The 26,022-nt window shown below is 31.8% G+C and overlaps 3 protein-coding genes and 1 long non-coding RNA gene across 5 annotated transcripts in view; 2 read left to right on the top strand and 2 right to left on the bottom strand.

The window, feature by feature from the left end:
* Positions 1-26,022, top strand: part of LOC114940333 (uncharacterized) — a 60,865-nt gene that overhangs the window by 5,262 nt on the left and 29,581 nt on the right. The window lies entirely within an intron of this gene.
* Positions 705-2,839, top strand: LOC114940330 (uncharacterized). Its single transcript, XM_029314938.2, has 4 exons — positions 705-827; positions 1,710-1,771; positions 2,103-2,400; positions 2,568-2,839. Exons 1-3 carry the CDS (start codon positions 807-809, stop codon positions 2,362-2,364), a joined length of 345 nt encoding a protein of 114 aa, XP_029170771.1. The 5' UTR covers positions 705-806; the 3' UTR covers positions 2,365-2,400; positions 2,568-2,839.
* On the bottom strand, positions 6,849-11,075 carry LOC114940329 (uncharacterized). Its single transcript, XM_085480933.1, has 5 exons — positions 10,981-11,075; positions 10,384-10,445; positions 9,701-10,005; positions 8,440-9,268; positions 6,849-8,331 (listed from the first exon to the last, which is right to left on the bottom strand). Exons 1-5 carry the CDS (start codon positions 10,996-10,998, stop codon positions 8,202-8,204), a joined length of 1,344 nt encoding a protein of 447 aa, XP_085337059.1. The 5' UTR covers positions 10,999-11,075; the 3' UTR covers positions 6,849-8,201.
* LOC114940327 (uncharacterized) lies at positions 18,694-25,008 on the bottom strand. Its single transcript, XM_029314935.2, has 4 exons — positions 24,875-25,008; positions 23,529-23,578; positions 21,283-21,585; positions 18,694-20,183 (listed from the first exon to the last, which is right to left on the bottom strand). The coding sequence occupies exons 1-4, from the start codon at positions 24,884-24,886 to the stop codon at positions 19,391-19,393; spliced, it is 1,158 nt and encodes a 385-aa protein (XP_029170768.1). The 5' UTR covers positions 24,887-25,008; the 3' UTR covers positions 18,694-19,390.

The following is a 26,022-nucleotide window of genomic DNA, read 5'->3' as shown; positions in this document are numbered from 1 at the left end:
ATCATTCTATCTATTCTAAAAATATTATACAAAATGATTTATAACATATCAGAAGAAAGTAAAATAATATCTTTATCCCAAACCACACTGCATCATTACAATAAAAAATAAATTTTAATACGTATTAAAAAAAGAAATTATTCTATCTATTCTAAAAATATTATACAAAATTATTTATAACATATCAAAGGAAAGTAAAATAATATTTTTATCCCAAACACCACACTGTGCATCATTGCAATTAGAAATAAATTTTGTACACATATTAAAAAAAGAAATTATTTTATCTAATTGATATCATTACGTCACGCTGAAAGCCACACATTGTCTCGCGGAGAAATTCACAAATAATTTCGAGTCAAATTTTCATCCGAGTAATCACCGGAACATCCGCACGATTTGAGCGAGATTGTTCGAATTATATGTCCGACTGCGAAAGGACTCGCATGATTCGAGAGGCGCGGTTCACCCGGCTGTGCAAACCTGATGTAAAGCCATCGTATACGCACCGCGTATCTCGCTGGGTTACGCAGCTTCGAAAACGAACGTAACGGGCGAACTTTGCGCGTTTCCTTACTTTTACGTAACTTGCGATCTGTCTCGCACCGCTCCGAGTCTCCCACCCGGGTACAATTTCACCGGGTGGTTTTGGTCATCGCCGTGTGGTCTGTCCTTTATAAGCGGACATCCCCGACGAACAAAACGCAGAATCGTATCGACAGACAGTTCGACAGAACAGCACCCGCCAGTCGTCGCCGCGAATCTTTTTCCAAAGTCAATTGAGATTTAACGAGACAGAGTCCAAGATGCGCTCCCACACAATCGCTGTGAGTGATATCATTTTTAATATATATATATATATATATATATATATATATATATATATATACGTATTGTTTTCATCGGGCATTTAGATTTTCGGCTTTCTTCGTTGGTTTTTTTGTGATCGCCAGTGCTTCTGACGCGTTTACAGAGCTGAGTGTTTATCGCGATTATTTTTTGTGTGCGAATTCTGTGATTAATTATTGAGATCATTTTCGAGAAACTCTCTTAAATTTTTTCGAAATTTTTCAAACCGTGATCTCGTAAAATTAAATAATTTGCGTATAATTCGGTGATATTTGAAATAAGGCAAATCAATATTAGTTAAATCTTAGCCGTGACCAAGTAAAATTTGGTGCCTTGTGCACATGTATTTAATTCTAACGGAAAAAATTTTAGTTTCGTTAGGATAACGCACTGTCATCCGCGATTTGGCTCTTATTACCTGTCTTACACTTTAAATCAATATTAGTTACTTTTTTCAAATATATTTTTTTATATTATTGTATAGAAAAGTCTAAAAAAGATCTCAATTGAATTATTTGAGCTGAAAATATTTGAAAAAGCATATAGCATTTTTTACGTAAATAAGAATCACGCGAATTTTTCTTGTAACATAAAAATTATTAAAAGAGAAAGAAAATGAAAAGCAGACCGACCATTGATCGAAATTCTTGAATTTAAATAAACTACGCTCGCCGCTTGAATTAGAAGCATCGTACTTTTGCACTGCCGCCGTGTTTGTACAACAGTATGAAAGAAACGGCAAGAATGGTGAAACGTGGATAAAAAAAGAAAAGAAAAATGCCGTGCATTTAAATGATCCCTCGGCGCGCAATGCACTTTCGACATTACAAGCAAACCGCAAATTCCCTCTCGTGTTACAGTTGCTCGTGTTCGGAATAATGGCTGTGGCTTTGGCGTCGCCGTTACCGGACGGTCATCATCAGTAAGTGTACTTCCTCTCAAAAATTATTCATTAGAATTATTTTTTATTAGATTAAGCTGTCTCATTAATATTGTATCGCTTTTTAAAAAATTATAATATATATACAATTCCAGACAGCACCAAGTCCAAAATTGACGCATAAGATATTATTAAGAAATCTTTAAGACAGTTTTAAGAAATCTTATAATATATATATTATCTAAAAGATATCTTAAAGATATCTTATGCGCCGATTTTGGATTTGGTGCTGTCTGCGATATGATAGACATAATTAGAGTACTAAAAATGAATATACATGGCTTGATGTAAACAATAATTATACTTCCTTCAGTAAACATGTCATCATCCATGTACCTTACAAGGTACACACGATTCATCATCATCACACGAAAAAAGTGCACATACCAGTGCATCACGTTGAGAAAGTAAGCGTTCCATATCCGGTTCCGGTGCATCATGTTGAAAAGGTACCTGTCCCAGTGCCTGTTCATCACGTTGAAAAGGTACCCGTACCTTACCCGGTTATAGAAAAGGTTCCTGTACCTGTTCATATACCCGTACATAAGGAGGAACACCACGGGGGTTGGTTTTAAAAGTAGCGCTGCATCTTTGCTTTAATCGTCTCTTAGGTTTGTATAATATTCCTTTTCTTAAACGAAGTTACGATTTAATACAAAACTAAAAGATAAAGCTAGTACAGCAATTGTTATAACCAATTTTTTAATGAATTTTTACTCTTATTGTATAATATTATAAAAAAATTTGATTCAGTGACTTATAAATTATTATTTTTCAGGTTATCATATATAAGGTGGAGTCTGAGTAAATAAAAGTTATATAAAATTCTTCTCAATACGGATTTATTGATAAGAAATTCTCATCGAATACAAATGAGAAATCGAGCAGTACAAAATTACTCCAGCTGTCTGTATAGAATTTAAAGACTTACAATTAGTGTAAGAAAATCAAATACTCTGTATGCACGCGTGTATAATCAGAACAAATTAAGATACTTGTACATATTTACACTTTTTATTATTTTGTATAATAAACGTCTGATAAAAAGGATATCCCTTATTTGATATATTTATTTTTATCTCTGTTTTTATCCATTAATTGCACTTTAAAAAATTTTGCGTTTTAAACATCTTATAGATACATTGAGATATAATTGTTATCATTTTTTATTTAATCATGGATATATTTGTTTTAACACAATTACTATAAAATCATATCGCTTCTTCGGAAACGTGTTAGAAAAAGAAAGAGAGACAAAAAATAATAAACACACATATATTTATTTTTAGGAACATTTCTTTATGCGCAAAAAACACAAGAGAATTATAAACTAAATATTAGTTTATATAAATAGATAATGTATAACTTATTTTGCAAAATTAACAGTGTAAAATAACAAACAAACATTGTCAGGTAATCGTAATAAAATAACTTAATCATGAAACAAAATGATTTATCGATCATCACTCGTAATCATGATGCTCGTGATGATCCGATTTTTTTATGGGTATGTAAATCTTCTTCACATGCTTGTGATAATGCTTGTGGATATGATGTGGCACATGGATGATGAAGTGGGTGCTAAAAACAATTTTGTTTTTCTGAATGTTTTTATCTCTCTATATGTATATACTATATTAATAAATTTAAGCTATATTTTATATCTTAAAAAAAATATGTAAAAGGCAATAATTTAATGGCAAAGGGAAAAATTACTGTTCATGACCAGGATATGGCGCTGCTGATATCAATGCCACTGCGACAATTAGCAAAAATAGAGTCTAAAACAAAGAAACATTACGTAAAATATATCATAAAAGATTCTGTGCTTGGATAATTCGAAGAGAAATTGCCGTCTTCCTATACATTAAACATTAATAGACATACATTTACGGTTTAATTCTCGGTCAAATTACAAGTAGATCATAAACCTTGTCTTTCACGGTAATGTGATCGGAGAAAGTATGTCTTCGTATGCTGAGTTTGTTAGGAAATCAGTAGGGAAGCGGTAGTGATCGAAGCAGACGTAAAATTACAGTTATTAGATGAAAATATATGTTGTTAATAAATTGATCCTCTCGTGCGCGCACGCTAACGAAGCGGAATAATTTTATTTTTCCATATAGAAAGAATATCTTATGCTATTTTACTCTTAACAAATTTTTCTCGTTAATTTACATTTTTAAATGTTGGAAAAATCAACTATACAATTTTCGCCAGATAATGTTATTAAAAAATAATAAAGGTTTATCATTTTTCGGATAATAATTATATGAAACGAAAACTTGTGTACCGGATATATAATTCTTATCTGAAAAATCTTTCCTCTGCAAAATAAGATTACAAAGTTAGTCCTTAAATAAAAGTAATAATAATTTGATAAGTCTCAAAATATCGCTGTTCGCTGCCGGATGTTCAATTATAAAATTAAAATATAATAAATAACACTGAACGAAATTCTCAATTTAAAGAGAATTTTTTTTTTAATTTTGATGAAATCTTTTTATGTTACATGAAAAAGTTAAAGCGAATCTTTGAAAGCATAAAGTCAACTTTTTTAAGAATTATTTGCACATCAATAAGATGTGAGAAGAGAGAAATAAAAATGTCAATCTTTTTGAACTATGCCCGCGAATCGCTTTATCTTGTACGTTCAAACTAACTAACATCACTCAACAAATTCACATCCATAATTTGTGATTGACACCCACATGTGTTCCAAGTCTGACCATGTTTACTCGATGTAGACACGTGATGGACGTTTAATTCCTCCGAGACTGCGACCGTATGATAAGGGTCTCTTTCACGGCCAGTCTTATAAACAGAAACAGAATCAATGAACCGTGTATAACCGGAAACAGTTCCTGAGTGCACCACCCTGCCTCAAATCACTCTCACTATGATTTTACATAAAATGACGCGCGGTTTTATACACGTGCATTGTTGCAAGTGCAATTTTCCCGGACTTCCTATTACAACTTTATGCATCAGTTAGTGGACATTTGCCTTTCCTGAATGTGATACTCTCCTCCCCTTTGAATTATGTAATTCGGAAGTATCGATATACACAAAAAAAGGTTAAGCATAAGAAATTTAAGTTGGAAAAGGCGACAAGATTTCTCCTTCAAATGGAAATCACCAGATCATTTTTCAATTGCAAATTAAAGCAATATTTTATTCTTTTGTAGATCATTAAAATGTAATAATATCAAGAATTAAGAAAAAGATAAAATATAGAAAAGAATAATATATATATAATTGTTAGGTATGTGATTAAATAATCTAATTTTATTAATATAAATTTGATCTTTAATAATCGCTTGTGGAAATAAAAGTAAATATATTTTTTGAATAACTCATACACTTTATATGAGAGTCATGCCTTGTTGCATTTTTATTTAATTCTCTCAGTTTTTATCTCGCGGTCTTTGATTATACTTAATAACAGAGAGAGTTCTAAATAGTAAGGATGTATTTATTTTAAATTTTTTGCAAATTATTACAAAGGCTAATATATTCGTTTTATATGTATAGTGTTTCGCAGTATGTGTATGTACATGCATACGAGTGAAATCGGGTCTCGTTTATATGATTCGTTCTTTCACTGTCCATTTATACTTTCCTTTTCGAACTAATCCAACATCAACGAACCTTTACTATTCCATGAATGCGATTTTATTATGACAGTTAAGAGTTATCTATGATTGAGTCACCAAACGAAATTAATACTAATCAAGGAAGTGAAAATTATATTCAATGTACACGTCACGGAATAAAATTACATCTTACAAATCAATGCAACTATTAACGCGGAAACGAGGATGAGTTGAATAAATTAAAATGTGCTTAATTTTTCTTCTTGTTAATTATTATTGACATACTTTTTTTTAATAGACAAGAAGTTATATATATTTGCATTGACCTTATTTTTAAATAAAATATTTATTTTAATTACTAAAAAATGGCACGACATAGGTATATTTCAATATTAAAATAAATCCATGCAAAAATGATAAAAAGTATTTAGATTATGTACTAACAAAATATTTTTTATATTGATAATTTGTTTCAAAAGATATCACATGAATTTTCATTGATATCGATGCAAAGTGTTTTATATGAACGCCGTGTTTAACCATCAGAAATGCAAGCAAGTATTTCAGGTTGCATATTCTTAAACGTGAAAAACTTTGTTCGTGCTGACTTTCCTAGACAAACTTATAGTTAAAGATCAATATATTTTATTTATTATAAAAAATTTTGCTTTAATTTTTCTCTTTAAAATTATACACTCAAAAAAAAATATTGAAAAATTCAGATTACATTTTTGAACGATAAAAAGATATAAATATATAAATATCATTATCGTTACATCAATACAGTTTATGTAAATACGTTCAATAAAATAATAAAAAATAGTTAATGAGGATGTCTCGTGTTTTTACATCATAAGATGCGTTATAAATGAGAACGTGAAAGATAATTCACGCACTAGCTAATCATAAGCTTTCTTCGCAAATCGCTTCCTGTGGTGCTTTTCACATCGTTTTGCATGATTAATGACCATGACAATATTAACGCTTAATGGACAAGTATTAATGTAAATATCAGGAATTAGTAAGGAAAAAATCGAAAAGTAAGTGAAAGTGAAAAATTTTCACATCTACATACATGTATGTACATTTTATATCGAACATTTTTAAATGCAATATTATTGACATAAACCACAAAGACAATTATTTTATCAATATATTGAAAAAAAAATTTTTTTCCAGAATCATTATTTCTATAAAATGTGAAATTTTATCAATTATATTAATGAAAACTAGAAAAACGAAAAACATACATTTACATCATTTTATTTTTATCGATATTAAAACTTATCTGATTAGATTTTTTTAAATATTTTTGCTCATTTACAAAAAAGTTTCTTATACTTTCGTGATTCGCAGATAGAATTACACATAATTGTGAAAAATTATACTATGAACAATTAATTAATATTCTATTGATACGGGAAGAGACAATGTATAGGTAATGTATTGTAGTATATTATAAAAACATATAAAAAAACTTTATTAAAAATAATATTATAATATAAAATGCTCTATTTACAAAACGTATTATATGTACAAACACAACATGTTGCTTTGAGTATGCACTTAGGTCGGGGTGAATCGCAATTGCGTTTATATGTGATACCAACCGCCAAGGTGCTGAACGAGGCACGTGAAGATCTAAAATTAAAGTGCGTGCCGGATTTAACAATGAGGTATAAAAATATATAAAACATGGTCGTGTAACAATGAATTATGGCGATATGCGCTCGATAGCTTTTATCACAAAATGATTTAAGTATTCTATAATCTTTCTTAGATCACTTGAGCTCTTAAATTGTTAATATCTCTAGTACTCTGACGTCATTTCTGAAATTGTCATCAACAATAAAATAGATAATTTTTAATATAATAAAATATAATATAAGACACTTGTGATATGACATAAATAAGAATATTTAAATCATATTTAAATAAAATTTTGTTCGTTTACTTCTGTAATTGTTTCTCGTTTTGTATCGTCATAAATTTGTCATTGTCATAAATCAGTCAAGTTAAATCAATGTTAATTAAAAATAAACTGTTTGCTGCTTTAATTTCTTTAAGTAATTTAAAAAAGATTGTCTACATGTCATATAACGTCAAATATATCAGTTGAGTCAAGTTTCCGTCCATTTAATAGAGAAATCTATAATATTAAAAAATATCTTAAAAACTTTAAATAAAGTTTTTTATCATATCTGTCTCAATATTTAAAAAAGTATCAATATGTGTATTTCTAATAATTCAATTTTTTTTCATGTCTCGTAGCTTTACGGAAGAATAGAAAATTTCACTTATACATACGTCAATTTTTTGTCGTTAAATTATAATTACTTCGTCGTCATTTTGTCCGTCACGTAAAAATCTTGCAAAATCAGTAAAATTGTTGCATTTGATACATTCTTCCATCAGTATATTATCTGTCAAAGATGAGATTAATATCTAAACAATGTCTGAATTTGAAAGAAATGTGAAGAAAGCTTATGAATAAATTTTGCAATTTTGTAAAGTAAGTTCAAAAATAATAAGAATATTTAAAATTATTTTTTGGCATGAAACAATTCTATCGGTGAAAACAAGTTTCAGTCATTGATTGTCGTTTAAAACAGTGTAAATCATGAGAAAGCATTTACACATTATCATGCGTCACACTTTTTGATTGTTACATCACACAATCAAAGTGACAATATTGTGATTATTATTAAAAGATATTCGCGTCTATATCGATCAATTGAAATGGATGTTAATATAAGAGGCTATAGGTGTTTCCAATGCACGCTTTGCGCAACATATTGGTTATAACGCGATCACTCTTATTTTTTTTTGTAACCGGTAAAACCACCACCATGGCCTCCGCTGTAACTATCGCCACCGCCACCGCTGTGGCCACTTGAATAAGAATCAAAGCCGCCGCCAGAACTGTAACTGCTTCCGCCATGGCCACTGAAAGTTATCACAAATTTAAAAAATCGATTATTTTTTACATTTCTGTTACAAATATCCCTTTGCATCGATCACAATTAATCTCTTGCAATGTGCTCCGATATTTACCTGCTACCGAAACTGGACGAAATACTGTTGCCGTAACTGCTGGATCCGTGATCACCGCCACCGAATCCACCGCCATAATCTCCAAGTCCACCGCCTCCATGACCACCTCCGAAACCGCCACCGTGTCCGCCACCGTGCCCACCACCATATCCGCCACCTCCTCCAAATCCACCCCCGTGACCGCCTCCAAAACCGCCGCCGCCGCCTCCGTGTCCTCCGTGTTCAATAATTAAACCACCTCCGCCGCCGCCATAACCGCCACCTCCATGTCCACCGCCACCTCCATGTCCACCGCCACCTCCGTGTCCACCGCCAAAGCCACCTCCTCCGCCATAACCACCTCCGTGTCCACCTCCGAAACCGCCGCCGCCGCCACCGTGTCCTCCGTGCTCGATGATAATGCCGCCGCCACCGCCGCCGCCATAACCACCGCCTCCGTGTCCGCCGCCTCCGTGTCCGCCACCGCCGCCGTAACCACCACCGCCTCCATGTCCGCCGCCAAATCCGCCACCACCGCCTCCGTGTCCTCCGTGTATGATAATACCACCGCCGCCGCCGCCACCGTATCCGCCACCTCCGTGTCCACCGCCTCCAAATCCACCACCTCCGTGTCCACCGCCTCCAAATCCACCGCCTCCGTGTCCGCCGCCTCCGTGTCCGCCGCCGCCGCCGTGTTCATCGTCTTCTATAATTATACCGCCGCCACCCCCGCCGTATCCACCGCCGCCATGACCACCTCCAAAACCGCCGCCGCCGCCAAAACCACCCCCGCCGCCATAACCACCTCCGCCGCCGTGGCCGCCACCGTGGTCTATGATAATGTCGCCACCTAAAAAAAATTATCTTGACATTTTATTTGAAATTTTGACTGTAAATTTTCTCATTGAAGGAGATATGAGATATATTTATTTAATTATCCGCGAGTATGTTCTGGAAATATTAACGTAGATCCTCTCGAAATTAATTTTTTAAATTACACTTGAGGCATCTTTAACAACTGATTTAGCTCGAGTTAGAAAATTCACCGTTTAATTTCTAGCATTATCACATTTTAGTTTTATTGTAATAAAATTAATACGATTGTGCCTAGTTATTTTTTTTTACAATTTTTTAATAACGCATTTTTGCGCTAAATAAAACATTTTTATCGTCAGAAATTAATTTTATTAAAAAACCTGTATGTGTGAGATTTAATAAAGAAAAATTTTATAAAAAAGAGATAATATAAAATTATAATATTTTTAACATAATTTGTTCTTACCTCCGCCGATATCGCCATGGCCACCCCCGAAACCTCCACCGTGACCACCTCCGAAACCGCCCCCGAATCCACCACCACCTCCATAACCTCCTCCTCCTCCTCCGTGACCGCCGCCAAAACCTCCGCCGTGGTCATCCCCGAAACCACCTCCTATGTCACCTCCAGGACCGCTGATATCGTGATGATCATCACCGCCGCCTCCACCACCGTGACCACCACCGCCTCCACCACCGTAACCACCACCGCCTCCTCCGTGATCCTCGTGTTTGTCATGGTCCAATGGCAGGTGTATCCTTATGTGAACGCTGAAATATGAATAGCATGCTTAAATTGGGAAACGGTGCGTTGCTACTTAACACACTTCTCTTAAGATGTTGATTAATTATGGATGCAAAAAAAATATATTGATTCTTTCATACGATTTTATGATGACGATGAATTAATTATATCCCGATCGTTAAATTGATTATATACTCATGATACGTTTTTCAACAGAATATAATAATGCAATTTATAGCGTAATAAAAATTTATATATACATTACTTTTTATGAATAATAATTATACTTGCCGCAAGAGAAAGGAAATTTTCTATTTTAAATATTTTTACGAAGTATTGCATCCTTTATCAACTAACACGGTGATATAATCAGGCTAATAAATTTTTATATAATTGAAACTCACTGTTCATTTCCGAAGGTTGCAAAACCTATTGATAGGATACTTGCAAGGATGAGAGCCTTTATCTGCAATTAGATGAATCTTCTTAATAATTTATAAATTTTTCAAATGTACGTAATAATTCAAGAAAATAAATATGTTTTTTTTGCCTTCTTGATTTTCTTGTATTACATACAAATTGTTTAACTACTATTTACATTAAGTATCCTTAAAAAAGAAAATTGAAATAATTGTGTGCATAATTTTCATATCGATACTGTCTGATACTGATGATATAAAGGCCAATGAATAAACCAAAATAACAGAATTTTAATCTATAATCACGAAACTGTCATTTAAATGCACTGTAAAAAATATGTAAAACTACATAAATAATAAATGTAAAATTACACAATAAATAATGAAACCGTATACATTTTCATTCTTTATCGTGTAATTTAACATATTCATTATTCATGTAATTTTACATATTTTTTATTGTACGATCACGGATTTTTAAAAAATCCACTCTACGCAAAACCATCTCGATGTCTTGCGAAATCTCTACTCCTTCAATTTTTCAACGGTTTCAATTTTCCGTCCGTTTTTTTTTTTCCTTACGATGTATTTGAGTCCCATGCTGGTATCCAGGACGCGACCGGTCGTCCGGATCCTTTTCCCTGCCTCTTATTTCACGCACAGCTCACCACGGCGATCAGGCACACACTGTCATACGCTTGCGGTCGAGGTCTTACCTATATATATACCGGACGGGAGGAAATACCGGAAGAAGGGGGTGGGGATAAAAACGAAGAGGTTCGTACAGGTACCACCGGATGGGTATACCTGTTGGGGAAGTGCTCCGAAAGGCATCGAACGGGCGAAACTGGTGGGCGCATACCTCTTACCACGTACTCCGGATACATATACTCAACGGAGATGATGTTCGATGTATGTATGTACGTACGTACGTATATTGTAAATGCATGTAACGCGTATTCTTATGAACGGGAATGGCCGTGACCCACACACACAGCTACTGTTCTAGAGAAATTCGCGCCTGTGCTTTCTCAATTTTGCCAACATATGTATACGCATGGACGATACATGTATCGATATTCGACATCGATATAGCCTGATCGCCGCTGGCTACATTTTCGATAATACCGAGGCATATTCTGCAATTAACGAAGCGAAATTTAAAATTTAATTCTGTAGCAAATTAAAAAGGATTTTTGTGAAGAGAAATATAGATCTCTATCAACTTAATCTAATATTATTTTGACAACTCTTGATTAATCCGTAAATTGACGTCTTTACTAATGATAACTCAGCGTGGATTAATATTTTATATCTTGTATTATTTGTATAAGAATTCCTTTGTAGCAACGGTGATGGTTTTTTGTAGGCGCGTTTCATTGACAGATTGGTTTATTTTACGGCACACGGATATGTGAGCGAATATAAATAAACCTAAATATCGAATGTACACTATATAGCTACTGTCAATTAAACTACACTTTCCCTGATTTCCACAATAAAATGAAGTAGAAAACACCACATATATCTCTTTGGGGTCTTTGCCCCAATATTTCAAACATAAAAGAAGTGAATGTTTATAACGCCGTATATGAAAATATTTTCACATACATTTATTACATATAAAATATACATTTTCTTAATTTTTATTTGCAAATTTACTTTTGTCTTTGATGAGACTTCATACGTATAGGTATTGATATTATTTTAAATAATAAAAAAGTATTAATTACATAAAGAATAAGAATAATTCTAGGTTTTTTTTGAAGAAAAATATATTTCTTTACAAAGTATTTCTAATTTATTTAATAATATAATTTTATGCATATATATTAATGCGGTAATATTAATATATGTACATGGCATTAATTCAATGTTAATACTTAACGCGCATTGGAAATGTTAATATGCACGAAAGATTAAATCGCATCCGATCAAATCAAACAAGTTCTATTGATCGCGGATATTCAATACAAATTAATTTGATCATACGCGTGTCAAATTATAAATAGATGGACGCAAAAACATTGTAAATTCTAAGAGCAGCGTTCATTAATCTATTGTACCTATTCCCTAATCAAAATTACTTGATCTCCAGAAGGAAAATCTTCTTCCTGAAAAGCTATTGTTTAGACAGAGTCAAAACAAGAGCAATTTTATAATGAACGTATAAATCTTGCTAATTAAAAGAATTCTGACAGAATATTGTCTTTGATGAGAAATGTTGTGTGAGTAAAAGGAACGACAAGTATTTTATATTCTCTTCATGATCTGTATCAAATGCATGTTCATGATGCAGTAGTATTTAAAATGCAAGTTGATATAATTTAAGTAGAACAAATGAATTAAATCGATGAATTAAATAATTATTAAAATATATACAATAATAATATATAATTTAAACTGTTGCGTGTACTTAATTTTTATATTGAAAAAAATTCAACGGTTTTAGAATATGATAAATATTTGTCAAATAAATTTTTTGTTAATTTGATTTCTAAAATTTTTCATTTCGTTTAGAAACTCAAACTCGTTAAAAAAATTATAGCGAAACGTAATAAATATTACTCTTCTACATGAAATATCTATAGTAGTAGCAGTTGCAAAAATTTGTTACATTGCTCTCTCTCACCTCTCCCATATAAATTCCTCTCTTGCACAGAAAAACAGCTTTCTTTACAAGTTTAAGTTTCCTCTTTTGAACGAATCCAATGACGAGGTGATTGAACATCTGTTTTGATTGAAAGAAGTTTATTTCCTTTCTGTATTAGTAATATATTACAAAATAAGTACGTGAAATAGATTGAAATGATAATCGATCATTTGTAAATAAATTTCAAAACTGCATTTACACAAATTAAAATTTTTAATCATTATTTTAATTATTATCTTAATCCGTGATAAATACAAACATTTTGAAAAGGTATCTCTCTTCTTATCATCTAACTGCTGTTAAACAACAAAACATTTTGCAAATAAATTTTTATATTTAATTATAAGATATAAAAATTAAATGTTTGTAAATAATATTGAATTTTGTTTTACGTCAACAATAATTTCTTTCCAATTTATAATTTATCACAATCTCTCTATCTTTCAAAAATTTCTTTTCTATCTCAATAATTAATTAGATCTAAAATATGAAAAAAAGGATTCGCGAAGAGTTTATTGCACTTGGGATTAATAAGAATTCGTGAAAACAATGGAAACAACAAATCTCGAGCTAATTTATAAGCTTCTACTTTCTCAAATCCTTATACTTCATTGCAGCTGAATAGCATTTTAGTAATATGTGTATGTGAGTTTAGCGATTCCATTACATTCACACGTAAAACAATAAAAGATCAAGCATATTTGAATAACTTGCTAGATGCAATCGGTGGGAAATCTTTGTCGATGCAACCATGTGAAAGCACTGAATGACGATTTGCCTCATACTTTTTAATCATGTTAATTATCGCGTAGGAGTCTCTACTGTCCTAAATATATAGACCATAAAAAAGCTGCGTTCTCTCTGAAAAATTTCTTATTTATTTCAAATAGATTTTCTTTTGATCAAAAAATATTGGAAACTAAGAGCTTTTAAATCGAAATCTATATTGAAAAAATTAAAGTAAAACTTTAATAATATACAAATAGATAGAACATTATCCTTTAATCCATTTCAAATTATATTATTAAATTTGTTAATTTTAAACGTATAAAGAAATATGTACAAAAATGTTATATTTTATATTTTAACATGGTAGAATAAAAAAAAATTAAAATATTGTTTTATATCATTAATTTATTTTCAATTCTTAAATTATTAAGAGTCAACATTAAAATTAATGATATTAAATTTGTTAAATTTAAAGATATAAAGAAATATATGCGAAAATGTTATATTTTATATTTTAACGTAGAATTAAAAATTGTTTAGATGCAAATGTGCATTACCTAATTAAAAAAAAATAATTAAAATATTGTTTTCTATATATATGATTAAATTTATTTTCAATTCTCAAATTGTTAACGAGTCAACATTAAAAATTAAGAACAAATGCAACGCATAAATAATATTTACTTTCACTGGAGAAGAATCGCTATTAAGGAAAAAATTCCTAGGTGAGATGACCTGCGATCCTAGATATTTAACTCGCACGTCGCGCGATTCTACATCCGCAAATAATAATACCTACATCTACCTCGTATAGGATGTTAATGGATATTGTACACACACACACACATACACATACGGTTTTCTCGCGCTCATAGACACGTCGTCGTCATCGTGCAACAAAATAGAAAGTAGCCAGGAAGACACGGGAGGCAGGCAGACAGGATAGGGCCCAGAGAAAGGGAGAGTGAGTGAAAAGAAAAGGGTGAGAGAGCGAGCGAGGAGAACGGAAACGCGGTGAGAAAGACACGGTCGTTCGAGCCGGCGAATAATCGTGAAAGGCTCTACCGAGCCTGCATTGTGTATACGTACACCGCTCCTTATCCTTTCACTCTTTTCCCTTATCGTATGTGTGTTTCCAGTCTGTAAGGTATAAATTCCGCCGCCCGATGCGGGCTTCCGTTTTCAACGAATCGCCTATGTTCGGCCTTGATTCCCCTGTCTAGCAGATCTGGCATTGACACGGTATATCTCCGTTATATCACTCGTCAACGTTAACGTCAGCGAGACTCGTATAGGTATACTTTTTTTTTTTTTTTTTAGCGAGATATGACGTTTCTAACGATATATAGAGGGAACGTTCAACTCCGCTCTACAATCTTAATGGAGCTCCAATTTTTAATTAGATAGACTTTTTAGTAGAGCGAGCCAGATTAATTGCAAAGAGTAATTGCAGAGTTTTTTCGTTTCCGATGATATCAAAATATTCTGAAGTCGCGCGCGATATCAATCTCTGGAATTTTAATTTATACCCAGAAACTTGGAAAAGTCATTAAGGTATCTTAATGCGCAGAAGACATCATTATTCGACTAACAGATTACTCTTAGAATAATATAAATGAGTATAATGATGTGATATTAGTTGAATAATAAATATATATGGCAGATTTTATATATATCTCTTTTTCTTCTCTCTCAAATTTATTATCATAAATAATGTCTGTCGTGATATGTATTTGACATTAGCCTAAAAATAACAATAATGTTTTAATCGTATGGATAGGAATATAATACAACAAGAATGTTTTCTCATTATTACGCTTTGTAAAACGTTTCTCTCACACTCGACAGCATAAAGATAAAACACCGACAATTATTTCATTTTTTCTTCAAATTTTCTAAAATTTCTATTGTCATGCAACAAATAATCAAATATCACTCTTTTCGTTTACATAGGACGATTCACCCGTATTTTTCTAATAAATATATTCACGAATAAATTGGTATTCTTACATCATCGTTACATCCGTACAGGCGAGATTTAATATTAACACGTTTGAGGAACTATATTATTGCAAAAAATGTATGTTACATCTGAATTTGTACACTGAAACAAATTTATTGAATTCGAATAAATATTTATTTCAATACTGTCTAATAAATTATTTTTTTGAAACGATTTTAATTAGATGTGAAAAATATTTATTTGTTTCAAATAAATAATTTATTACGCAATATTGAAATAAATATTTATTCGAATTCAATAAATTTGTTTTCAGTGTGTAATGCACACTGGGAGGGATTTAATTGTTTATTTCTTTTTCTTTTATTTCAGAAAAATGCTGGTAGTCGTATCTGTTTGAAAGACACAATTTGATGTGAAAAATATTTGATATCAAAAAATCCTTTTCAAAACAGATAAAAAAATATTTATTTGTTTCAAATAAATGATTTATTGGGCAGTATCGAAATATTTATTTGTTTCAAATAAATGATTTATTAGGCAGTATTGAAAGAAATATTTATTAATTTAATCTTTTTTTTTTTCAGTGTACTCTTGTATGAATATTACATAGATCTGATCACATGACTATTTGTATCGCGAGCTTCTTCTTAGCGCGCGAGATTGATATTAACACATTTGAAGTATATTATTGCAATAAGTTTATGTTACATCTCGAATATTAAATGGCACTCCAACTCTAATCGTATCGCTTCCTCTTAAAGTGCAGCTGTGCATATCTTAAGATGCACAGCTGTAAGATCTTCAGCGATGCGAGTCGATGGACGACACTCGTTCCTTTCACATGCTTCCGCGAGAAACTACCGGTGAAGGTGAACCGAATGACCTTACGTTACAGTCAAGATCAAGATCAGCCTTTCGCGGTCGAGGTATTAAAACGCTTTGCGGTATCGTGCAATTAAACGTAACGTGATCAAATAGACGAGTAGGCGTTGAGCGAACATTTATTACATCCCATCTCAGCTGTTATTTCTCCAAGAAATCTTGATATAATTTATTAACAAATAATTTATTGACTTTTTGTCGTCAAGTATACATCGGATTAATTGTGATTCATTCTCTCTCATGTTTTTGCATTGAGATCCACCGATCAAATAATCAATAATTACGAATGATGGAATAAATAATAAATGATTCTTATTAAATATTTTTGCACTTTGAAAAATATTCATGTAAAATTTCCTCCTGGAAAAATTTTCACAATCTATATATATATATATATATATATATTTGTCAGCAATATCGAGTAGAATGATTGCAATATTTACAACATACAAATTAATCTGAACAAATTCGAAACAAATAAAAATTGTAGAATTTATCGAAGCTTCGAAATTAGTCTGCGACTGAACAAAATTTAAAAATAAAATGAAAATAAAAGATAATCCATCGCGCGATTTATTATAAAATATTGTTAACCAAATTTTTCGCTATTCTGTACATACACTCGAAACTCGGTAATCGTATCAGTAGCAAAAAGCGCATTCTCGAGCAATTAACTCGTAAGAAGCCCATCTGTCTCGTTTGTGGTTGACATCGATTCTCGTCCCTCTTTCGAGCCCTTTCACTTTCTCTCTTCTTCAATCGATTCCCTTCCCTTTTTGCGGATTACACAGAGCGGCATCTATCCAGCGCACACATGAGATCATCTCGCGTCTCGTTGTTGAAGAACGTTGCTTTCTCGACTTTCAAACGTTCAATCGGTCATCGGTCTTCCAGTGAAAGTAACTGGAACGAGAGAGGATGCAATCTTCGCGGGTGACTATAATCTAGCACTCTCCTCCGACAGTCGGGTAAGTCGGCTAGTTTTTTTTCTTTTTTTTTACAGACGCCTGCATGACCGCTCGACCGTGGAAATGTTGGAATAATGCGCGATTTCCGTCTCGTCAGATTTAACAATCATCGTCAGAATTAACAATCATTACCCGCGAGTTGCTAGTTATTAAAAAAAAATTATGACAATTTGTTCGAATAAAATCGAATAAAATTATAATTTGTTAATGTCAAATTTGTGGTAATTAAAAGGGAATATTATGTTTCTGCTCATTTTATCGGAATAATTATTTAATTACTTTTCATTATTTAATATGATTTCTTTATCTAATAAACTATCATATTCATTACTTGAATAATTACAGAATAATAAAATTTGCAATGAATAACTCGTTTGCATAATTGACTTGTTAAATTTCATTCAGGAAGGATAAGAGCTCTCATATATTTCTTTTTATACATTTTGCACATATATTTTGTGTATAATATTTCATACTTAAATAATTAAATATAATGCACAGTATACATTATGATGATATATCGGAATGAATATTCCTCGTCCTTTATACAACGGAGCAAGTCAAATGTGTACATACAAATAAATTTAAATACCATTCCGTTTCTGAAATAATTAAAGTATCTAATTAGTATGCAACATGTAAAAACCTTATCGCTCTAGAATTTAGTTATATACATATATAAATTGATTTTTTTCGTAACTTTTTCTTGTGTTTACATCTTTTGAGATACTTGTTAATTGCGATATACTAAATACGCGTCCATAATTTTTATAAGAATAATAATCTTGTATAAGTCCCTGAAATAGTTTTAATATCATTTATATTCATGCAATCTTAAGGATGAGAGAGATTATTATCATACTATTACGCATAAAAGACTTAGATAAAAATGCTCCATGTCATCTATTTTTCATATTCAAATTTCTAAATTTTCGTGCAAATCACAGATTTCATAAATTTAAAATGAATAAATTTAAAATTGACATTTACCAAAAAATTTAATGAAAAGCTATTATTTATTATTATTCAATAAATATTTTAATTTGATATGTAATGTTAATTTTTGGCTGCAACGAAGGTAATTTCTATTACACAAAATATAAAAAAAATAAAACATTTATTAATTCCGACATAGAGACATTTGAGGACCCAAAATTGCAAAAAGTTGTAACATTATAAAATAGAAGAGATATTCTTCCAGAGTTTTCAAAAATTACCAGTGCTCATCATCATCATATATCAACTACCTTAAATAGTATTATAAATAAAATAGTATAAATAATCCAGAAATATAAATCAGGTAGACAAACTAATCGACGAAACTCATCCGAGACATCTATAATATTTAACAAATGCAACACATGCATCGCATTTTATTTCTGCAAAAAAAAAAGAAAACAAAATTTGTTAAAGTATTAGAAAATATTATTGTAATAGATTTTGCAAATTTTTTTTCGCGCTTAATAATTTGACAATTGTTTGATGTCATCAATTTCTATTTTATATATACGTTATATTCTCTGAACAGATGGAAAGGCTTCAGAATAAAATTTTCGTATGATTAATACATCGTTAATCGATCGATCAATCTTGATGCAAAAACACGAGGGAATGAATGACAATTAATCCGAGAATATCAAGACAGCAAATAAGATTTGAAAAAGATTCTAAAGTCACACCGCATCTGTACTCGAGCGTACCAGGGATTTGAAATTTCCCGCAAGTTCAGATCTCTCGATATCTCGAACTCGAAATGGTTTGAAAATTTGGATGACGTAGAATTCCATCTAAATTGCCCTATCCGTGAACACTCCTGGTGAATCCCGCTCCCAGGGGCAGATTTACATTCGCTCCAAAGGGCAGCTGCTGCTGATACGCGGCGTGAATCGGCATCGTCCTGAAGTCGTGGGTCGTCTGGTCCCCGTGGTCCTCGCGCACCGCGTAGCCTTGCTTCGGCTGAGCGAAGCTGGCGAACCAATCGGTCGGGCCGGCGAAGGTCGCGGAACCTGGCAGACCGGCGGTCGAAAAGCCGCCGACCTGCAGCTGCTGGTGATACGTCGGCAGTCCGGTGCTCGCCGCGAAGCTGGGCGTCTGATCGGTCAACACGCTCGGCCAGGTCTTGGTGAGCTCCTCCAACTTCTTCTGGTACTCGTCCAGGGACACGGTGTCTCGCAGGACGATCCCGTTCTTGTTCCCGCCGATGGTGGCCGACGGGATACCGGCCGGCAGTATAACGGCACCCTGGGCACCGCCCACGGACGTGGTCACGTGGGTGTATGGGGTCGGTGAGGTGTCCTTGGTGAGCATCTCGGCGCTCTTGATTATCGCGTCCTTGTTTATGACGGTGCTGAGGGCCTGCTGATTCCTCAGGCTGAGATCCTTCTCGATGGAACGCGCGCTGTAGTATTTGCTCGCGCTGTCTTTTAAATTCTCATGCATCTCTCTGGCGGCATTGTCCATGTCGGAGAAGTACGAGTCCACTTGCGGACTTTCGTAGGAATGCGCCGAAGCAGCGGCCGCGTAATCCTGACCTACCGACGCGATACCGGTCGGCGGATAGCTCGGTTGGCGCGTGTAAGCGCCGGCGTACCTGGTGAAAAAAGAACGAAAACGTGTTAGGAAAAGATATGGAAAGTAGGATAGATAGTATTGGTAATCGGCAGAGTTGGGTAATAATTTTATCTATTAGTTATTTTTGACCTTAAACTTATTCACTTTTTTCCCAAGTTAAATTTCTTTTATCTCTGAATACCAATATTGTTTTTTTATAAGTTATACATTTTTAAAATAAAGTATTATTAATTTTTATGTTTACTTGTCATTAATTGTAATTACCAAAAATATATATTTTTATATAAAAATTAATTTTTTTATTTGTTATTATAAATTTTTTAAAAAATTAACAAACAAAATTCTAATTTATTATAAATAATGTTTTTAAAAATTAACTTTTGAGATTTAACTTTAGTTAATTTCATCTTAACTTTAACTCAGCTAATTTTTTTGTTCATGCAACTTTTAATTTAACTAAATTAATTTTATAAGCAACTAACAATAACTTTAACTTAACTTAGTTTTAAAAAATCATTAATCTTACCCAATTCTGGTAATCAAATATTAATTGATTTTTTTAAGTACGTGGGGGAGATTTTCTCTTAGAATTTTTATTGTGAAAATCATAGTAATCGTGGGACAATATATGGTATTAGAAGAATTTTGTAAGAGTTTCTCTGATTAATAAGAAATATTAATATGTACATAGTAAAATTAATCGAACATATTTTATATTTTATTGTGATAGATATTAATATTTTTATTCTGATAAATATTAATCAAGAAAACTCTTATAAATTTCTTCCAATACCATATTGTTATAGATTCTAAGAAAAAATTCTCTCTATGTATAAATGTATGTATATATTTTTATTAAAATCATTAATTTTGTTAATTTATATTTTGAGTGAAGCTTTATTTTATATAAATTTCAGACTATTTCTTTTTTTATCAATTTAAAAATACAGAGAATATATTCTTGTAAAATCTAATATATAATAATTTTGCAAAAAAATACTTTTATTACTTTGACGTTACGTTAGAAGAAAAAAAAATAAAATTATAGAGAGAGAAGAGAAAGAGAGCTCGATATAGAAAAATAAAAAATGAAGGCAAATAATTGAAAAAAAGATTACCTTTCATGCATAAATGGTAAATTGCTGCCCTTGACATTATACGGGATATATGGTTTGCCAAAAGTGGTGTGACTGGCGTCTTTACCTAACGGTAGATGTACATGATTCACAGATTCATAACCTTGATCAAAGTTGTCACTCGGGGGATATGGTGAGAATGGCTTTTTGTTATAGTAAGGATTACTATAGGGCGGGTAACGATAATCGTTACTTCCGTAATTACTTGCGTAATATTTTTTGTAAGGTGGTCGCCATGCTGGACTTCGTCGTGTCTTTCGAACAGGTACGACTACCAGCACTTTTCTGAAATAAAAGAAAAAGAAATAAACAATTAAACCCCTCTCAGTATCATATATAATATATATTAAATATATCAAAAAAATTTTAATATAAATAAGAAATAGATTTCCAAATTTTTTTCAGAGTTAAACCACATGTAAAGAATTAAATCTAATTACATAATATTATTATTTATGAATTTTGAGATATGCATTACACACTGAAAAAAATTTATTGAATTTGAATAAATATTTATTTCAATATTGCGTAATAACTTATTTATTTAAAACAAATAAATATTTATCTGTTTTGAAAAAATTTTCAAATAAATATTTTTCACATTAAATCAATATTATTAACTTCAAATAAATAATTTATTAGGCAGTATTATTGAAATAAATATTTATTCAAATTCAATAAATTTTTTTCAGTGCATAAATGCGCGTAGAATATTATAAAATAAATATACTTAGTACGTGCAATATTATATGCTTGTACTACTACTACAAGAAAGTTCCAGAGTAGCGCTTATTCTTATTAATTTGCATGTGATCCACTTTTATATCTTCATCTATGGTTTTTCACTTTCTATTAAAAAGAACTAATTCGAAAATTATCGATACGGCTATTTCTGTAAACGAAATTTTTTCATACAGTCGACAAAGTTGCTATAGAGTTGCAAGAAATGATCGTACTTTCACACATTTTAAATTTTCGCAAAAACTGGATGATCCAGATTCCGCGGTATTCATGTTCTACTTTGACGATTCTGCTTAAGGGAAAAAAGCCGTCATAGACGTTAGAGACGAGTGAAAGAAGTCTTGTTTTTGCAATTTTACGAGAGATCCCTTGCACGTTGCATGAGTTCATATATTATTGATTGATACTCAATATTTTATGATCTTTTATTAATCTTCCAATTACACTGAGAAAAACAGATTTGTTAACTTGACTGAACCTTCCAATGAAATTACTATTTTGTGAATTGAAAATATATTAATATTTAAGTCAAATATTGGTTTTGTTTGATTTAATGTGTTATATTTATAATTTAAATATTTGTATATATTTAATTAATAAAATAATATTTAGTTGAAAGGTTTAGTCAAGTTAACATTTTCTTTTTTTCAGTGTTGAATTAGTCTTATTATAACTAGATTTTTTGTCATCGATAAAAGGTATGTTGATTAATTTTTTATTAATATTATATTGACTATTATTACAAAGACGATTTGTATTTACCAGGATTGAGTAATAACTAGTTAATTAATTAGAAGTAAAAGAAAAGTTAATAACTTTTAACTTAGCTTAGTTAATTTAAAATGTATTAATTTTTAACCTTAATTAGTTATTTTTGACTTTAAACTTATTAACTTTTTTCCTAAATTAATTTTTTTTATCTCTAAATACCATTATTATTTTTTCTAAGTTATATAAATGTATTATTTTTAAATTAAAGTATTATTAATTTTTATGTTTATTTGTCATCAATTATAATTACCAAAAAATATAATTCTATATATAAAAATCAAATTTTCTTTGGTATTTGTTATTATATGTTTTAAAAGAATTAACAAACAAAATTCTAATTTAATATAAATAATATTTTGAAAAATTAATTTTTGATTTAACTTTAGTTAATTGAATCTTAATTGAATCTTAATCTAATTTTTTCTTCATAAAACTTTGAACTTAATGAAATTAATTTTATAAGCAACTAACTTTAACTTACCTTAGTTTCAAAAAATCATTAACTTACCCGACCTTGGTGTTTACAAACCGCCTTGATTAAAAAAAGGGGTGATTATGAATCATGAACTTTCCATAGTCTTGTAACACATAAAATCTCCTATTTTTTCACTTAAAACATCATTTACGAAGACTTAAATAGCCAGCAACTTTCGACCGTTCTAGTGCTGATCTAATGTACTCACGTAGCCTTAATTAAGAACAGCTCGGGTACTCACGCGTGAATGAAAAGAGGCTCGCTGATCGCCAGCAGTAGAACGCAGAGGGCCTGTGAACATTAATTGCTGATTAGCACGCGTTTAAATGGTAACAAGCCTACAAACGACCAAGTGCACAGACCGCTTATCGCGTTGACAGACTTTCACGTGCATAAACAGAAAGAGAGAATTACGCGTGTCTCACGTTAAGACACGCAATCCCGTTACGCTGCAGTTATTAGTGTTTGATGCAATTATACCAAAATCACAGAGAGGTTGCAATAACTCGTCATCCCTTCTATTGTAGTTTCACTGATAAGCGTGATGAAAACTTTCACACGATGAAAGTCCATATACATATATCCGAACTACATTTTTCCAAGTCGAGCAGTTTTCAAAAGTTCATTTGAATTTCAGGATTCAAATCAATTTCTTGCTTTTGGTAGATTATAATTATTTACACGCAATCATTCAAAGTTATACTCTTTGTTTATTTCTTATTGTTCAATATATGCAAACAAAAATTATTTTGTGTGTCTATAAGAATTAATATTTAAAAAATATATTATGTGTTTTTATATTGTCATTACATTATTAACAACTTTATTCAATTATTTATTTTTATTTATTTATTACAAGATTGAAGGGATAATTCATTAACAAATAAGTTGCAAGATATTTCGCTAAATTAACGAAGTAGATATAAATACGTAGATTGCATTTTTCAAGATAATTTTCTGTCTTTGCTTCCTTCTTCATACATAATAATCACAAAAAATATATTTATTCATAAATTAGTCAATTTGGAATATTATTAATTAATAATTTAATATAAATTATATAAAAATCGATTCTTTTTTCTACCGCACACTATTATGGTATACTCTAAATAAATACAGGTCCAATAAATTATTATTAAATAAATTAAATAATAATTATTATTAATTCTCTTATTAATAACACAATTAACAAAATAAATAAAAATTTCTATAGATTATAAATTCCCCCCACACGTGTCACATCTATGCAAGGTGTAAAAAATATAATCTAATTTCAAAAAATGTTCATTCTTGTTCTTCTTTAATGAGCAAAAATCATGAAATAAAAACCCGTCAAAATCGATCGGAGATCTCACACTGAAAAAAAATTTAATTAATTCTTACAATATATTTAGTCAAATAAATCATTGATTAGAAACTAATAATATTTATTTAATAATATTTATTTTATTTAATAATACTTCAAATATTGATTTGACATATAAGAAAATCCTTTTAAAATATTGATTTGTTTCAAATAAATGATTCGTTTGACAGTATTGAGCAAAATATTTGTTTTTTCAAGAAGAAGAGTTTTTCGAGACTCACCGAATACCGCATCCTGCCGGACCCTGAAATGATCTCGCGTTGTTCGCCAAGCTCGCCCTCGCCGCACCTGTCCTAACCGAACCGAGAAGGTTCCCCGGGTCCGAAGATTCGACGCGCTCGTCGCACTGCGGACGGTCCAGATGGTATTGCGGCTACCCGCGCTACTCCTCTTCTCTTTTATACAAGATAAAAAGAGCATAGACTCGCGCGCGAGTCCGCTCGCGATCGCCTCCCACCGTTGAAATGCGTGCACCGGATCGCTAGACGGACGCGTGGAAATGGAAAACGAGCAGGGCAGAGTCTCCTCTCCGCGAAATACGGGGCGAGTCGTGTCGCCGATTTTTGTCCACGGAGAAATCGACGCTTTCTTCGTCGAGACGGTGACGGACAAGGGCGTATTCCTTCGAGATCATCCGCCGGATATCTAGTGATGAGTCCGGTCTGGTCTCTCTTTCTCTCTCTCGCGAAATCAAAATAAAATGACCATTAGAGAGATGCGGACGTATAGCGTGCTGGATGGAGAATCAATCTAACGAAAGTTAGCCGATAGCTATCGACAGAAAGTGGAGGTAGCTTTCTTTTATATATATTAATTAATTATTATATGCAATAATTAAATGGAAATCAAAAAAGTAACATACAAGGCGTGCGTGCGATACAGATGTTTTTATATTAATCAATTAGGCTAAAAACGTGCTTGGGCGTTCGAAGGGAATCAGGAAAAAATTCGGCATTTCATTTTTTCAATTAAAAAGAAAACCAAGTTGTGCAGCCTTGTTGATCTCTGACTAATTTTTGAATCTCGCGCCCTTGGCGCAAATCTCTCGGGTCAAATGAAATTGATATTTTATTAATCGCTATTTTCCGCGAAGGATAAGGATATGTCTATGCATCTGAAAGCCGCACCCAACATTTGCTTTCCAAAATGCGAATAACAAGAGAATGTAAGTGCAATAGGATCGCACGGAAAGTGTTCTACATTTCACGAGCGAACCTGCGACACGATCGATTCGCTTGATTTAATATCCGATTCCTTTGTGGCATTTTTTACGCCGAAATGAAACGAATCTCTGCAACAGAATCACAATACGAATATTGATAAATTGTTGTTAATCGCATTCAATTATTCGTAGATCGATATAAAAAAG

Source organism: Nylanderia fulva, unplaced genomic scaffold (assembly GCF_048542155.1).
Source record: "Nylanderia fulva isolate GAGA-0341 unplaced genomic scaffold, ASM4854215v1 Scaffold16, whole genome shotgun sequence".
Lineage (NCBI taxonomy): Eukaryota > Metazoa > Arthropoda > Insecta > Hymenoptera > Formicidae > Nylanderia > Nylanderia fulva.
This window is presented reverse-complemented; position numbering and strand designations above follow the sequence as displayed.

Coding starts and splice junctions, on each gene's coding strand:
- LOC114940327 (XM_029314935.2), bottom strand. Junction 21,586..23,528: donor GAGCCTCTTTTCATTCACGC/GTGAGTACCCGA, acceptor CTTTTATTTCAG/AAAAGTGCTGGTAGTCGTAC. Junction 20,184..21,282: donor TTACCATTTATGCATGAAAG/GTAATCTTTTTT, acceptor TTTTTTCACCAG/GTACGCCGGCGCTTACACGC.
- LOC114940330 (XM_029314938.2), top strand. CDS start 807: ATGCGCTCCCACACAATCGCT. Junction 828..1,709: donor TGCGCTCCCACACAATCGCT/GTGAGTGATATC, acceptor CTCGTGTTACAG/TTGCTCGTGTTCGGAATAAT. Junction 1,772..2,102: donor TTACCGGACGGTCATCATCA/GTAAGTGTACTT, acceptor TACTTCCTTCAG/TAAACATGTCATCATCCATG.
- LOC114940329 (XM_085480933.1), bottom strand. Junction 9,269..9,700: donor CCATGGCGATATCGGCGGAG/GTAAGAACAAAT, acceptor AATTTTTTTTAG/GTGGCGACATTATCATAGAC. Junction 8,332..8,439: donor TCGTCCAGTTTCGGTAGCAG/GTAAATATCGGA, acceptor GATAACTTTCAG/TGGCCATGGCGGAAGCAGTT.